General features: G+C 47.9%; 1 protein-coding gene across 3 annotated transcripts in view; it reads right to left on the reverse strand.

The window, feature by feature from the left end:
- gramd2b (GRAM domain containing 2B) overlaps positions 1-14,503 on the reverse strand; it is a 221,390-nt gene extending 206,887 nt beyond the window's left edge. The window contains exon 1 of one of the 3 annotated variants that reach the window (XM_085986504.1): positions 14,322-14,503. In XM_085986504.1, coding sequence (XP_085842630.1) covers positions 14,322-14,434 — 113 coding nt within the window. In that variant the 5' untranslated portion in view covers positions 14,435-14,503. The remainder of the gene's footprint in view (positions 1-14,321) is intronic. The other 2 variants (XM_085986541.1, XM_085986485.1) reach the window with 2 other exon arrangements.
- Between the last annotated feature and the right edge of the window lie 1,426 nt (positions 14,504-15,929).

The raw sequence follows: 15,929 nt of genomic DNA on the forward strand, positions 1-15,929 counted from the left end.
CAACCTATTGGTCCAGGAAATCATCCCGTATACACTCCAGGAATTCCTCCTCCGCCGTATTGTTACTAATTTGGTTAGCCCAATCTATATGTAGATTATAGTCACTCATGATAACTGCTGTGCCCTTATCGTACGCATCTCTAATTTCCCGTTTAATGCCATCCCCAACCTCAGCATTACTGTTTCGGGGTCTGTATACAACTCCCACTACCATTTTCTGCCGCTTGGTATTTCTCAGCTCTACCCATACAGATTCCACATCATCAGAGCTAATATTCTTCCTTACTATTGTGTTAATCTCTTTAACCAGCAATGCTACCCCACCTCCTTTTCCTTTTTGCCTGTTTTTCCTGAATATTGAATACCCCTGGATGTTGAGTTCCCAGCCTTGTTCACCCTGGAGCCATGTTTCTGTAATCCCAATTATATCATATCCGTTTACATCTATTTGCGCAGCTAATTCATCCACCTTATTATGAATGGTCCTCGCATTAAGACACAAAGCCTTCATGCTTGTTTTTTTAAATCTCTTAGGCCTAGAAATTGGGTTGGGACGCCAAAGTGGCGCAAAAGTCGCCTGAGCGCTGGATTTAGCGCAGCGTTCGAGGGTTTAGCGATCGTCAGATATTCAGTTTCATTGCTCCTCGAGGGACACGGGGCGAGGCTCGAGGCGCTCCGCGTCCCCCTTAAGGCGCTGAAACTGAATATCGCAGCGCAACGTGCCGCAGCGCCACACGCTGCGGCACGGCACGCTGCGGTAGTGCAGGCCTTCCTCCCACTGTTAAGGGGGAGGTGCCTGCAACAGCGCGATCCCCGCTCGCGCGTGCCGGCAAATGAGCCCAGCACCAAGGAGAAGTGCCGGACTCTCGGGAAACAGCCGGCAATGCCGTGGGGGGGTGGTTAGGAGGTCGGGGACGGAGGTGCTGGCAGGCGGCCACCGAAAAGGCGGCCGCCCCGCACCTCCACCTTAACTTGCGCCGCTGCCGGCACAGTAAGGCCCCGTGAACCGGGCGCGGGTAGCGAGCGGCACAAATGCGGCGTTCGCTACCAAATATCGCGAATGGGGTGCTGCGCACACCGATGACGTCATCGGTGGCGGCGCAGTGCAAATGCCTAACGTCACCATTAGCGCCCCTACTGAATATCGCGGGAGACGCAGCCAGTGGCGCTACAGCCACTGACTGCCTCTTTAGACGGTACTCACCCAATTTCTCCCCCTTAGTCCTTTTAGAATTATTATTTACTGTGGCCATGTTTGATTTAAGCCCTTGATTTCTCTGACTGCCACTTTTGCTTTTCTCCTTCCTGTCTTTTGCTTCTATCCTTGTTTCCCTTTCCTCTGTCTCCCTGCACAGGTTCCCAACCCCCAGCCATTTTAGTTTAAACCCTCCTCAGCAGCACTAGCAAACACTCCCCCTAGGACATTGGTCCCGGTCCTGCCCAGGTGCAAACCATCCAGTTTGTACTGGTCCCACCTCCCCCAGAACCGGTTCCAATGTCCCAGGAATTTGAATCCCTCCCCCTTGCACCATTCCTCTAGCCACGTATTCATCTGAAATATCCTTCTATTTCTACTCTGACTAGCACGTGGCACTGGTAGCAATCCTGAGTTTACTACCTTTTGAGGTCCTATTTTTTAATTTACCTCCTAACTCCCTATATTCAGCTTTTAGGACCTCATCCCGGTTTTTCCTATATCGTTGGTAACTATATGCACCACGACCACTAAGAAACCTCAAGGGGCAGAAAACATTGGTGGGAGTTTTTTTATAGGCCCCCCAAACAATAGTTGTAATTTAGGACAGATAGGCCTAGAAATTCAGTATAGCCACGTTTGGGGCGCTACAGCCGGGCGTTCGCCCAGCGCCCAGCGCAACTTAGCGCCACCTTCGCCGATATTCAGTTGCATCGCCCCAAGAGGTTGCTGCTGCGCTAAAGCAGGTGATGCACGACTATCATAAGGCGCTTAGCCAGCGTGCTGAGGCACTAACACCGAGGGCGGGCACAGCGCAGGTGCGGCAAGTTGCTGATTGAAGGCAGACATGCTGGCGCCGGTCAGCTCTTAAAGGGGGAGGGTGGACTTGTTTGGCTGCCACGCCCTGCACACTGCAGCCCTGAAGGAAGGCCTGACCATTGCTGGATCATCATTTCTACGCCAAGGACCATGCAGAAGGCTAGGGAGCGAGCGGAGCGCTTCAGCGAGGGTGCCCTGAGGCTACTGGTTGGCGCAGTAGAGCGCAGGCGACCTGTCCTCTTCCTTGACAGTGGGAGGAGGCCGCTTCCCAGCGAATACCGAAAAGCCTGGAGGGAGGTGGCAAACAGGGTGACCACCAACAGCATGGTTGCCAGGACTCCACTTCAATGCAGGAAAAAGTTCAACGACCTCACTCGGGTTGTCAGGGTGAGTACCTTTTCCACTACCCTGTTCATCCCTGCATGTGCACCTCAGTTTCTGGCCAAAGGGACCTGAAAGCCCCAATGCCCAGCCCTCATCCAAGAGCTATGGGACTCTCATGAAAACCACTTGCATATTCAGCACTTTGCACACTGGGCTATTCCACCATGGGAGGCAGCGCAGGCAAGATGAGGGCTTGACACTGTCAGGGCTATTCCACCATGGGAGGCAGTGCAGGCAAGATCAGGGCTTGACACTGTCAGGGCTATTCCACCATGGGAGGCAGTGCAGGCAAGATCAGGGCTTGACACTGTACTTAGAGGCCATCCTTTCTCTTGCAGGGCAAGCTGGCCCACATTCGCAGGCAGCAGCGACGGACCGGGGGAGGCTGTCCTGACCTCAAAGAGCTCAGCGACCTGGAGCAGCGTGTGGAGTGCATTATGGCAGGCCGGCTGATTGGCCCCGTCGCCAGTGGAGATGCCGACCCTGTTCTGGACAGCAATGGTAAGGTCATCACCTTTTTGACCTCTCTCTTTCCACTTGTGCCTCACACCAGCATCCTTTGCCACTATCGAACCAATGCAGTGCATAGCAGCACTCATGCCTCCCTCGCTGCCGCCCTGTCCTCACTCTAAACCAACTCTTGTGACTCCCTGCTTTCAGATGCTGAATCGCCAGGTGAGGAGGCGGGCCCTCAAGCTGCCACTGTCAGTGATTCTGAATTCGAGGAGGAGGAAGAGGAAGCTGGCCCATCAGTGCCACCCTCAGCCGAGGCAGCCCATGGCCATGATGGGGACGCATCTTCCCTGGAGGGGAGCAGGGGGGAAGGGTCTGAAGAGAGTGAAGCTCAGGGGCCCAGCGGGCTGCAGAAACGCGGGAGGGGTGGGGAAGCTCGGCGGCCTTCTCCCCGGAGGGTGAGTGTGGCCTCCAGTCCTGCTACGGTGAGCGCAGAGGAGGTGCGGCTCCTTGGTGAAATGGGCACCCAGGCTGAGCGCAGGCACACTGAGCTCATGGCTGCAGTGGCAAGGATGCCTGACTCCATAGAGTCGCTGGCAAGGAGTGCTCAGGAATTCGGGGCAGCACAGGCCAGGAGTCTGCAAGAATTCAGTGCAGCACAGGCAAGGAGTCTGCAGGACCTTGCGGCAGCACAGGCGGCTTCCAGCCAAGTGCTCAGTCGTGCCATGCATTCACTGGCTGGTCTGATGCAGACACAGATCCGGGCCACACGGGCACTAACTGCTGTCATCCTCGCTGGATCGGCCAGGCATCGCCGGGGCCCTCGCTGCGCCGCAGCAGCCCAGCAGTCTGTGCTTCAGCAGATTGCTGCGCATGCTGCAGTGCTGGCCCGTGTGAGTGCCAGTGTATCAGCCGACCAGGGAGTGCCTGTGCTCTGTCAGGTTGGCAGCATTCCTGCAGCCAACACTGTCACTCCTCCACTGCAGCTGCCACCACCTGTAGGACAGATTGCTGCCGCCCAAGCAGAGTCGGAGCAGTCAGCAGCCGGGTCCTCCAGGCCCAAAGCTGGTCCAGGCCGTCCCCCAAGGGCATCTGCCGTCTCACCATCTGATCCTCAGCAGCCTTCCCCCAGCCTTGCTGCAGCCACTGGGGTCCCATTGAGGAGGAGCTGCAGGGCGGGAAGGGGCCACTTGCAGAAGCGAGGCACATCACCCTCGCAGGGGAAAAAGTAGAAGGTGTGGCCAAATGTTTTTTTTATATATGAAGGCCGAGAAGGTTTTTTTTACATATGGAGGCTGAGAATGTTTTTTTTATATATGAAGGCCGAGACTGTTGTGTTTGTTTTTTATATGAAGGCCGAGGATCATGGTCATTTTTGTTTAACTGTTTTTTTCATTTTCTGAAGGTTGTGAGAGCCAGTTATGTCTCAGATAAACCCCCCAAAAAACAGTCAGAATTAGTTTGTCATGCAGGAAGGGCACAGAGTTTGCACAGTAAAAAATTTTCTTTAATCACATTGTCCATTTTTGCACTTTGAACTATTTGTTGCCTTGACCGTCTGAGGGCTTGCGGAGTGGCTCCATTCATGTTCTTTCATTGGCACAAGCCATTCCCTGAGAGGGGGCCTAGAACCGAGTTGCAATAAGCCGCCGACGGACGGCCCTTGCACTTTGTGCCTCCCTCCCGTCTTGGTGCTCCTCCTCCTCTGGTGGTCCTCCAATGTCTGCTGGCAGTGGCTGAGTCCTGAGGATAGCCAGGTTGTGCAGCATGCAGCACACTACAACAAAATGGGAGACTCGCTCAGGCGAGTACTGTAGGGTTCCTCTGGAACGACCCAGACAGCGGAACCGTTGCTTGAGCACACCGACTGTGTGCTCAATGATGTTCCTAGTAGCTTGATGGCTGTCATTGTATTGCTCTTCAGCAGGGGTGCTGGGCGCACAGAGCGGGGTCATCAGCCAGGTGCACAAAGGATAGCCTTTGTCCCCGAGAAGCCATCCTTGTGGGTGAGCCTGGGCTTCGAAAATGTCTGCCACAGAAGTCTGGCGCAGGATGAAGGCATCGTGGCTGCTGCCTGGAATGCGGGCATTGACGGCTAGTATGAGCTGCCTGTGGTCACACACCAACTGGACGTTGAGCGAATGGTAGCCCTTCCATTGCGGTAATCCTCGGCATTCTGTAGAGGTGCCCGCAAAGCCACATGCGTGCAGTCAATGGCGCCCTGGACCATGGGAAAACCCGCTATTCCTCCAAATCCCATTGCACGCTCTTGCTGCTTGTCCAGGGTCATGGGGACGGAGATGTACTGACGTCTCCTTCTGAAAAGGGCATTGGTCACCTGGCGGATGCAGCAATGTACCGCGAACTGGGAGATGTTGGCAATGTCCCCAGTAGCGGATTGGAAGGAGCCGGTGGCATAGAAGTTGAGAGCCACCATCACCTTCACTGCCACCGACAGAGACGTCCTGCTCCTCAGCTGTGGCTGCAGATCTCTGCGAAGCAGGTGGCAGATCTCAGTGACCACCTCCCTTCTGAATCGCAGCCTCCAAACACACTGCTCCTCAGACATGTTCAGATATGAGAACTGCTGGCGGTATACCCTGGGTGGGTAAGGCCTCCTGTGCCGACGCCTGTTGACCCTTCTCCATCTGGCCATGACTGGCACTCTCTCACGGCGTCTCTGAGCCCTTTGAATGCAATGCAGTAAGCCAACGTTTCCACCCATTGCAGCCCCCATTATATGTGGCGACTCAAAGCTATGGCACTGAAAGTTAAATCCAAGTGCAAAGCTCTGGCCTGAAGCCAGAAGTACCTGTGCGAGCGCTGAGTCAAACCAGAAAGCTCTCTCCCTTTGTCTCTCTCCAAATATCCGTCTCTCACACAGAAGGATTGCCACAAAATGGCTGCCACTTATAATGCAGGAGGAGTCCCCTTTAAATAGCATCCCCCGCGCCTCGTGGCGACTGGAAACCGTTCCCCTCTAGCAGTCGCTGGGGGCGCCAGGTGCACAGAAGAGCGGCGCCACTGAAGTTCCGGTTCGGGGCGCACCAAGGGCGTTGCACCATGAAATGACGTCAGGATCTGCGCGTGCAGCTGAGCGGGCACTGCGGTTTTGCGCCGCCGCTAAATCTTGAGTGAGGTTCGCGAGAGGTGCAGATCGCGCCGCGCCCGGGTGCTAGCCGCTTAGCGCCCCACTTCTCCTCCTCCTAAGGCGCTAGCGGCTGGCGCTAACAACTGAATTTCTAGGCTATTATCTTTTTCTTAGGCAGTCCCCCGGAACCGAGGATGACTTGCTTCCACACTGAAAATGAGTTCTCAGGTGACTGATGAGTCCAATGCGGGACCTACAGGGCTGGATTTTGATACTGGAGGTGTGTAGGAGACGGGGCTACAACCTTTGGGGTTGTAGTCCCATCACCTACCCGACTCCTCAATGAAAATCCAACCCAAGGTGTTTGGTGCCTTTTGGATTCTTCTCCTCCACTTTGTGCGGTCTTGGGCCAGGTGTTGGTGGGGATGTTGCACTTTTTCAAGGAGGCTTTGAGGGTGTCCTTGAAGCATTTCCTCTGCCCACCTGGAGCTCTCTTGCCATGTCGGATCTCCGAGTAGAGCGCTTGTTTTGGGAGTCTCATATCAGGCATGCGGACGGTGTGACCCGTCCGTCGGGGCTGATCGAGCGTGGCCAGAGCTTCAATGCTGGGAATGTTGGCCTGAGCGAGAACACTGATGTTGGTGCGCCTATCCTACCAATGGATTTGCAGGATCTTGCGGAGGCAGTATTGGTGGTACCTCTCCAGTGCTTTGAGGTGCCTACTGTACATGTCATGCAGAGTATAAATCAGGAAATTAGAGGCGCATGTAATAAGTGTAATACCATAATCATGGGGGACGTTAATCTACATATAGACTGGGCAAACCAAATTTGCAGTAGGAATGTGGAGGACGAATTAATGGAATGTATGCAAGATAGTTTTCTAGATCAGTATGTTGAGGAACCAACCAGGGAACAGGCTATTTTAGATCTAGTATTGTGCAATGAGAAAGGGTTAATTAATAACCTTGTAGTAAAGGGGCCTTTAGGGAAGAGTGACCATAATATGATAGAATTTTATATTGAGTTTGAAAGTGATTTAGTTAAATCCGAAACTAGGGTCTTAAATCTAAACAAAGCAAACTACGTAGTTATGAGGGGTGATTTGGCTATGGTAGATTGGGAAACTACATTAAAATGTATAACAGTAGACAAGCAATGGCTAGCATTTAAAGAATTAATACATAATTTACAACAAATATACATTCCTTTAAGGCACAAAAACCCCATAGGAAAAGTGGTCCAACCGTGGCTAACAAGAGAAGTTAAAGATAGTATTAGATCAAAGGAAGAGGCTTATAATGTTGCCAAAAAGGTAGTAAGCCTGAGGATTGGGAAGATTTTAGAATTCAGCAAAGGAGGACCAAGAAATTGATAAAGAAGGGGAAAATAGAATATGAGAGTAAACTAGTGAGAGATACTAAAAATAGACTGCAAAAGCTTCTGTAGGTATGTAAATGGGAAAAGATTAGCAACAGTAAATGTGGGTCCCTTACAGGCTGAGACAGGAGAAATTATAATGGGGAATAAGGAAATGGCAGAGAAATTAAACAAATACTTTCTGTCTGTCTTCACGGAACAAGACACAAGAAACTTCCCGGAAATAATGGAGAACCAAAGGTCTAGATAGAATGAGGGACTGAAAGAAATTAGTATTAGTAAAAAAATAATACAGGAAACTTTGTGATATCCGGCACCGATGGAACCGGCATGTTGCCGATCTATCAAAACTGCCGGACATACAAAGTTAATGTTGAAGCATACGGAGGTTTTCATCTCCATATCTGACAACAAACACTGTTGCTTAGCAACAGCTTCTATAGAGTCGGCTGCAGCTGCAAGCGTCTCTAGCTGAAGCTGTTGCTATAGCTACAGACCTTGCAGTGCCTGACTGGGAGAAAAAAAGAACGAGAACTAAAAAACTTATAGAAAACGGCTCCTGATTTTTGCCGTTAGATCGAATATTCCGGACATACAACCTCCGGATAAACCAAAGTTTCCTGTACTGGAGAAATTAATGGGACTGAAAACCAATAAATCACCTGGAATTGATGGCCAACATCCTAGGGTTTTAAAAGAGGTGGCTATAGAGAAAGTGGATGCATTGGTTGTCATCTTCCAAAATTCCATAGATTCTAGAACGGTTCCCGTGGATTGGAAGATAGCAAATGTAACCCCACTATTTAAGAAAGGAAGGAGAGAGAAAACGGGAAACTACAGACCAGTTAGCCTGACATCAGTAGTAGGGAAAATGCTAGATCTATTATTAAGGACGTGGTGGCAGGGCACTTAGAAAATAATATTGGGATTGGGCAGAGTCAACACGGATTTATAAAAGGGAAATTATCTTTGACAAATCTGTTAGAGTTTTTTGAGGTTGTAACTAGCGGAATAGAAAGGGGGAACCAGTGGATGTGGTGTATTTGGATTTTCAGATGGCATTCGATCAGGTGCCACACAAGAGGTTATGAAACAAAATTAGGGCTCCTGGGATTGGGGATAATATACTAGCATGGATTGAGGATTGGTTAACTGACAGAAAACAGAGAGTAGGAATAAACAGGTCATTTTCAGGTTGGCAGGCTGTAACTAGTGGAGTACCGCAAAGATCAGTGCTCGGGCCTCAGCTACTCACAATCTACATCAATGATTTGGATGAGGGGACCAAATGTAATATATCCAAGTTTGCTGATGATATAAAGCTGGGTGGGAATGTAAGTTGTGAGTAGGATGCAAGGAGGCTTCAAGGGGATATAGAAAGGCTAAGTGAGTGGGCAAGAACATGGCAAATGGAATATCATGTGGAGAAATGTGAAGTTATCCACTTTGGTAAGAAAAATAGAAAAGCAGAGTATTTTTTAAATGGTGAGAGATTGGGAAATGTTGGTGTTCAGAGGGACCTGGGTATCCTTGTACACGAATCACTGAAAGTTAACATGCAGGTACAGCAAGCAATTAGGAAAGCAAATGGTATGTTGGCCTTTATTACAAAAGGATTTGAGTATAAGAGTAAAGGGCCTAGAAATTCACTGGCCTTAGCGCCGCTTTTGAGGTGCTAGAGGGCCTAGCGCCGAAGTTATGGCCAGTTTAGAAATTGACAGGGGCCCTAAATCGGCGTTAGGCCGGTAGCGCTGCGCCGGCACCGATGACGTCATCGGTGTGCGCAGCGTCCCGGTTGCCATGGTAACCCGCCCGAACTCGGAAATTGAGTTGCGGCCGCCTCGCCCGTGGCAGCCGCAAGCAACGTTCTGGCAGAGGTGCCTTACAGAACTTTGCACCGGCGCATTAAAGGCCCCGCGGCGGCCGGCCGCTTTCCCGCCGGCCGCCTGGCCGCAGCTCCCTCCCCGGACTTCCCCCCCCCCCCCCCCGGAACAGAAGCAAGCCCGGCACTTGTCCGAGGTGCCGGGCTCATTTTTAAAAAGATTATCGCGGGCCGCGGCCGGGTGCAGGCAGCTCCTCCTTAACGGAAGGAGGAGGCCTGCACTTCCCGAGCCTGCCGCACCGCAGCGGGCGCCGCAGCGCCGGAATAGCGCCACAATGCGGCGCGTGGCGCCAGTTTTGAGGCGCTGAGACCCCTCAGTAGCACCGGCAGCCGTTTGGGCGCGGCGCTACTGAATTTTTGGCGCGCGCAGGGGGACTTAGCGCCGGCACTAACTTCCGGCGCTAAAGCCCTCGCTGCGCCAAAACCGAATTTCTAGGCCAAGATGTCTTACTGCAATTATATAGGAGTCACAGTCTCAGAATAAGAGGTCAGCCATTTAGGACTGAGATGAGGAGTAATTTCTTTACTCAGAGGGTGGTGAATCTTTGGAATTCTCTACCCCAGAGGGCTGTGGAGGCTCAGTCATTGAGTATATCCAAGACAGAGGTTGAAGATTTTTGGATATTAAGGGAATCAAGGGTTATGGGGATAGTGCAAGAAAGTGGAGTTGAGGTAGAAGATCAGCCATGGTCTTATTGAATGGCGGAGCAGGCACGATGGGCCGAATGGCCTGCTCCTGCTCCTATTTCTTATGTTCCTATTATTACAGAGTAAATCGGATTGCAACTTCCGGCATCCGCACATGCACAGTTAAACGCAGAAATTCGTAAGTTGCTGTCAGAAATACCCCACTCCACCACAGGCTGCACTGTAACAGTCCTCACTGATAGATTCGGCATTGAAATCAATGCAATGGCGTGATGTTGGGGTACTTACCCTTTAGTTACACATTAAACATGGCAGAAAAAGTTTGGGCTGCTGAATTTTTAATGGCGTGATATGTCATAATTACTGTCAAATAACCTCTCTTGCCCTGAAAATTGAATTTTAATTTAATTAGTGATCGAGATTTAATTAAAAAAAAAATATTTTAGTTTTTTTGCCTGTCTCTTAGCTCTTTCTTAACCCATCTTTCTTTCCCAATCTTTATTTCGCTTTCTGTACTTTATTTAAATCTAATTTATACTTTTTGGCTTATAATTCCTGGTTTAGACTCTGCAGAGGGAATCATAACCCCAAAACACGCGCGGGTTTGGGTCAGTAGGAAGTTAAAGTGTTAGAAATCTGAATCCCGAACCCAACCTGCCTTCAACCCGCCCACTTCCGGATTTAACGGAGGCGTGACGGGTGCAGGCGGCTAACCCACTCCCAGGAGGCAGGTTGGCAATTTAAATATTATAATGAGGCTGTATGCCTTCTTTTGATCCACCATTTTAAATTTAACTCTGTGCGGCTGGGTTTCCCAGGCCTTGGGGAACCCGGCAGCTAAAGGAAGGCGAGGACTGCTGGATCCAGGAGGTAAGTGCCTTTCCACATACCTGCTGCATCCAGCGTCCCTGCCTCACCCACCCCCTGCGATCGGACAACCCCCTCCGGCCTCCGATCCCTGCCCCCGATCTCCGGTTTCCCCTTCTGACCTTCCGATCTTCCCCCCAACTCATCTCTAACTCTCTCTGATCCCCTGTTTCCTGATCTCTGACCAACCCCCCTCTGGCCTTCCAAACCTCCCCCGACCCCGGCCTTCCAACCCCCTCCAATCCTCAGCCCCCGACACCCACTCCGGCCTCCGATCCCTCCCTCCCTCCCTCCCTCCTCTCTGATCTCTGGCTTCAGCCTGGTGCTGCAGGCCTACCCACTCGACAGTCAGCCAGCCTCTCAGAAACAGTGGAAAAACTGTTAATCAGGCCCTTCCATTAAATTCGGCAGGTTCTGACTGCAATCCAGCACCCCCCGCTCCCTACCCACCTTCAAGTTAAAATCCTGCCCTACATGCCTCAGTGAGGATTCTCACTGCTGCTTGTTCTGCTCACAGGCGCCACAGATACCTTGTAGAGGGTGCCGTGCTGGGTCAGGTGCCCGATGACAGCAAGTCTCCTCTCAAAAGCCCGAGAGAACTTTTTGGGCAGCTGTCAGCGTACTGAAAGCTGAGAGCTGTTCCTTTGCCGCTGACCGCAAACTCCAGGCCTGTATGTTTAAATTGCTACTTGGCGATAACCACCACTAAGGGAATAGTTTTATCTCCTAAATAAATCATGTAGTATCTATTTATCTATTTTCTTTGCACAATTTCCAGATAAAAGAATAATTAAATATTGAGATATTGTATTAAATGTAATTTGCTAATCAATAATACTTGCAATAAAGTAAAGGTCAATTTATAAAGAGATTGCTGGAGCAGTGTAATGGAATGCTGGTGAAAAGAAAGAAATGTCAACTGAAATCAGGATATTCACAGGGGATTGCAACCCTAGGCGCAGATAGTGTATGAGCTAATGATTTCTTAGACAAGTAAGGTGGTTGCTTAGGCCTCAGTCAATAAAAGCATTGTCCTATAGACAGGGTGATTTTTATCTGCTGTTTTAATAATTGCTACTCTTTTTGAAGCATCTTTTTCTATAGTCACATTATCTGTTTAATGATTACAGATGATATCAACATTGGTTAGCACAAACCTGGCTCACCAGCACTGGAACTGCTGCTTCTAATGTTAAACATATGTAGGCATTTGTTAAACTGAGTCTTTCTACGTTTTGTAGAGTTCAGTACAGCCATTCGGTTTTCTTCTCCAAACCACAGTACAGAGTGCAGAATGTGACAGAGTGAATCTATTACAGACTCCACTCTGAAGGAAAATATACAGTGTGAACACCTCATAAAGTACCAGTCTCAAACTGGTGCCAAACGTCACCCCACTGGCCACAGATACAGTATATTTCATTCATTATGTGAACTGACTGTTGCGTGATCTTGTTGATCTAGCTGAATATTTATGATCAGATCAGGCTCCTGGGTCCCAGGTGCAATTGTGTGCTGCAGTGTTCAGACATTTTAAATACAAAAGAGATAAAACACAACTAGATGGCATAGCGGCATGGTTTGCCTCACCTTTGCCTGATGTTGTTCCTAGATGGCTCATGTGAAAATTGCATTTCTGTGCATCTACAAACCATGCTGCTACATCCTTAAAACATCTGGACACTGTAACATCTGGACACTGCACCTGCAACCTAGGAGCCTGATCTGATCATAAAATATTAGGTTGGATCAACAAGACCACTGAATAGCCAGCCTCAAATAATGAATTGAGCATCACCTTTGTGTCAGTTTACAAGGACAATCAAGCTAAGAAATAAAGGTACGTAACATTTACAAAACTCACAAATTAATTAATGTAGAAAAATCATTTCCATATTAAAGTTGTGATGGCCTCTCAAAGCTATATCTAGATTTTATGAAAGTACCTGTACTGTATTATTTTATGTCACATGGCCACTTTTATATCTCTATAAAATGCAGTCAGTTTAAGGGCTTATTCATCTGACAGAAAAAAACCAGAGCATTTGTACAGAATTTAGATACGGTTTCTGCAGACTGTCACTATCATATTTCCTTTAAAATGGAATCAATCCACTGAAAATACCAAGTGTCACTAAAGCAGAAAAAGAGTAAATCAACTGACCTTGAAAAATTTCTGTGTAAATAAAAGCTGAACTGACAGTAACATACACAACTGGGAAAGGTTTGCAAAGGATAGGACTACTCCTATAATCTCTGCCTTAAATAATATTGATGTTATTCTGGCAAGTATTTTTTCCACTCAGTTTTCTCTTGCTTTTCTTACGCTACTGAAGGCAGTGAATCATGCCAGTGTATGGCTTCACAGGTACTGGTTGTTTTCCTGTACCTCACCCAAATATAATTCTCCATTCTTCAAGAGTCTAAAGAGTGAGTACAGCCAGATTTTTGACTTTACCCTCCGACACTTATATACACTTTCCGACAAGAGTCACCGGATAGCAATCAAGAGTGGGAAACCTGGCTGATTTCCCCCCCCACTCCCTAGTCCAGGGTTACTAAGGTTAATTTTAGGCCATCAACACCATGGTGACTGTGATCAGCTGACTTGGCACAGATTGGGGTTTGAACCTGAAGCCTCCTAGTCCATCAGGCTGAATCACAGACCAGTAAACAGTAACTATTATTTGTGGATAAATTGCAAGACGATCTGTATACTCATGATCATACAGTGAATATTGGGTCAAAAAGTGTCTGCTTTGGTTTGGGTTTGCATGTTTTGTTTGACTAATGACAGGAAGAACTTAAAATCCTTTGACCTGCTCTTCTGCACCTCGTTAACGATTGTCTATTAACTAATGGTGGAAGAGTTCAACAGTCTTATTGACGACATGCACAGTTATATTTAACGTGGATTGCTGCTACATAAAAGCTATGAAGATTGGTTGGACCAATCTTATAGCTAAATGCACTCAAATGCAAAATGGGGCATGAGAAATATAACTTGCTTCTGAGCATATTCGAGCAGAATTATTGTAAAAAAGAATTGGTGCACTAATCTGAACACTATCACTTTGCTGTCACTAAAGCTAGAACTTACTGTTAGCAATATTAGCAGCTGAATGTTAAATATATTTCTATGTCATGCCTTGTCTATAATACTAACAGAGGTGCTAAGTTTTTTTTAAGGTAAACTGGTTACAACAGTGGGGAGAGAAATGTCACACAAATGCATTCGGTGTTCATCCACTAATATCAACAGCCATTTTTAGCCATAAATACACTTTTTTTTGACAGTAACATCATTTTGCAAAATAGGTTTCTTGCTGCAGGTACAGGACCTTACAGCCCAGATTCAGTATAAACACAAGTAATGATCTAGGTTTGTTCTTTTTGTATCAAAGCACTTTCTCTTAAAATTCAGCTTGAAAGCTACTTAAGACTTTCCAAGAGGGATAAGCATTGGTGATCAGTTGAGTGTTAAATTTAAGATGGATTTGAAATACAATCTTGTGTTTAGGGTCAATGCTAGAACAATCACAGTTTGAAAGGCTTTGAACTTATTTAGACATAATCTTGAAATAAAAGTGTGTAAAACTTACCTCGCAAACAGAGATTTTATACTCTCTGTAGGACTGTGTTGGGGAGATTTCAGGGCTAAACCATTTCCATCAAGACACAGAACAGAGTCCTCCAAAGAAATACTTTTGACCATTTTGTTGTATTAAATTGACAGCAACAAGAGAAAGAACTAGTACAGTGTAATGGCTTTACTGCAGAAGGTTGGACTTCCAATGACACCTGGAACTTATTAGGTAGAACAGCCCAACCCAGTCCAGTCCAGTCCAGCTAGTTTTTATCAGTTAATGCGTGATATATTCTTCTACTGTGACTGCTGCTCAGGTCACCTGATAAAGATGTTTCTATGGAAACCATTACTTTCTTCAATGGTTATTTTGTTGTACATTAACTTTAAACACAAAATGAATCTTTTCAAATAACCTGGAGGGGGTACAGCACAGATTCATGTCACTGTGACCAGTCGTTTTCAGCCTTTTCTGACTCTGTGAACCAAAATAATTGAACTTGCTTCTAACTTGGTGCTGCATGTATGGTTTGTGAAACACAGTATATGTAGAGTGTGATATCCACACTCAAAATCTAAAAAAGAAGTTACATTCTATTTGACTTAGACAAAAACCAGCATAACGGATGACTTCAGTTCCAGCATCATATCGGTATTGAAAGAAATACAGGCAGCTCAGTTTCAGTTGTAAGTTGATACAGCCTATTAATTTCGAACATGCAAAAAAGATCATTGATCCATCCAGTCTGACCCATTCAAGCAAGGTGCAGCCTATGTGCACCATCAATCCACTCCCCAGTCACACAATCTCCTGGGAGAGGCAAAACAAAATAGAAAAAGCCTTGGGTCAATTTAGGTAAAAAACTCTGGAAGGTTTCATAGAAGATAGGAGCAGGAGTAGGCCATTCGGCCCTTGAATGAGATCATGGCTGATCATCCAAATTCAGTACCCTGTCCCTGCCTTCTCCCCATATCCCTTGATCCCTTTAGCCTCAAGAAATATATCCAACTCTTTCTTGAACATGTTTAATGAACTGGCCTCCACCGCCCTCTGTGGCAGAGAATTCCACAGGTTCACCACTCTCTGGGTGAAGAAATTCCTCCTCATTTCAGTCCTAAATGGCTTACCCCTTATCCTTAGACTATGACCTCTGGTGCTGGACTCCCCAGCCATCAGAAACATCCTTTCTGCATCTAGTCTGTCCAGACCTGATAGAATTTTATAGGTTTCGATGAGATCCCCTCTCAATCTTCTAAACTCCAGTGAGTATAAGCCCAATTGACACAATCTCTCCTCGTACGTCATTCCTGCCATCCCAGGTATCAGCCTGGTGAATCTTCGCTGCACTCCCTCCATGGCAAGAACGTCCTTCCTCAGGTAAGGTGACCAAAACTGCACACAATACTCAAGGTGCGGTCTCACCAAGGCCCTGTACAACTGCAGCAAGACATCCTTGTTCTTGTACTCGAACCCTCTTGCTACGAAGGCCAACATACAATTTGCCTTCTTAACCACCTGCTGCACCTGCATGCTTACCTTCAGCGACTGGTGCACAAGAACACCCAGGTCTCTTTGCACTTCCCATTCTCCCAATCTATTGCCATTCAAATAATAATCTGCCTT

Source organism: Somniosus microcephalus, chromosome 1, assembly GCF_052327205.1.
Source record: "Somniosus microcephalus isolate GS21.2 chromosome 1, FLI_Smic_1.0, whole genome shotgun sequence".
NCBI classification, from domain to species: domain Eukaryota; kingdom Metazoa; phylum Chordata; class Chondrichthyes; order Squaliformes; family Somniosidae; genus Somniosus; species Somniosus microcephalus.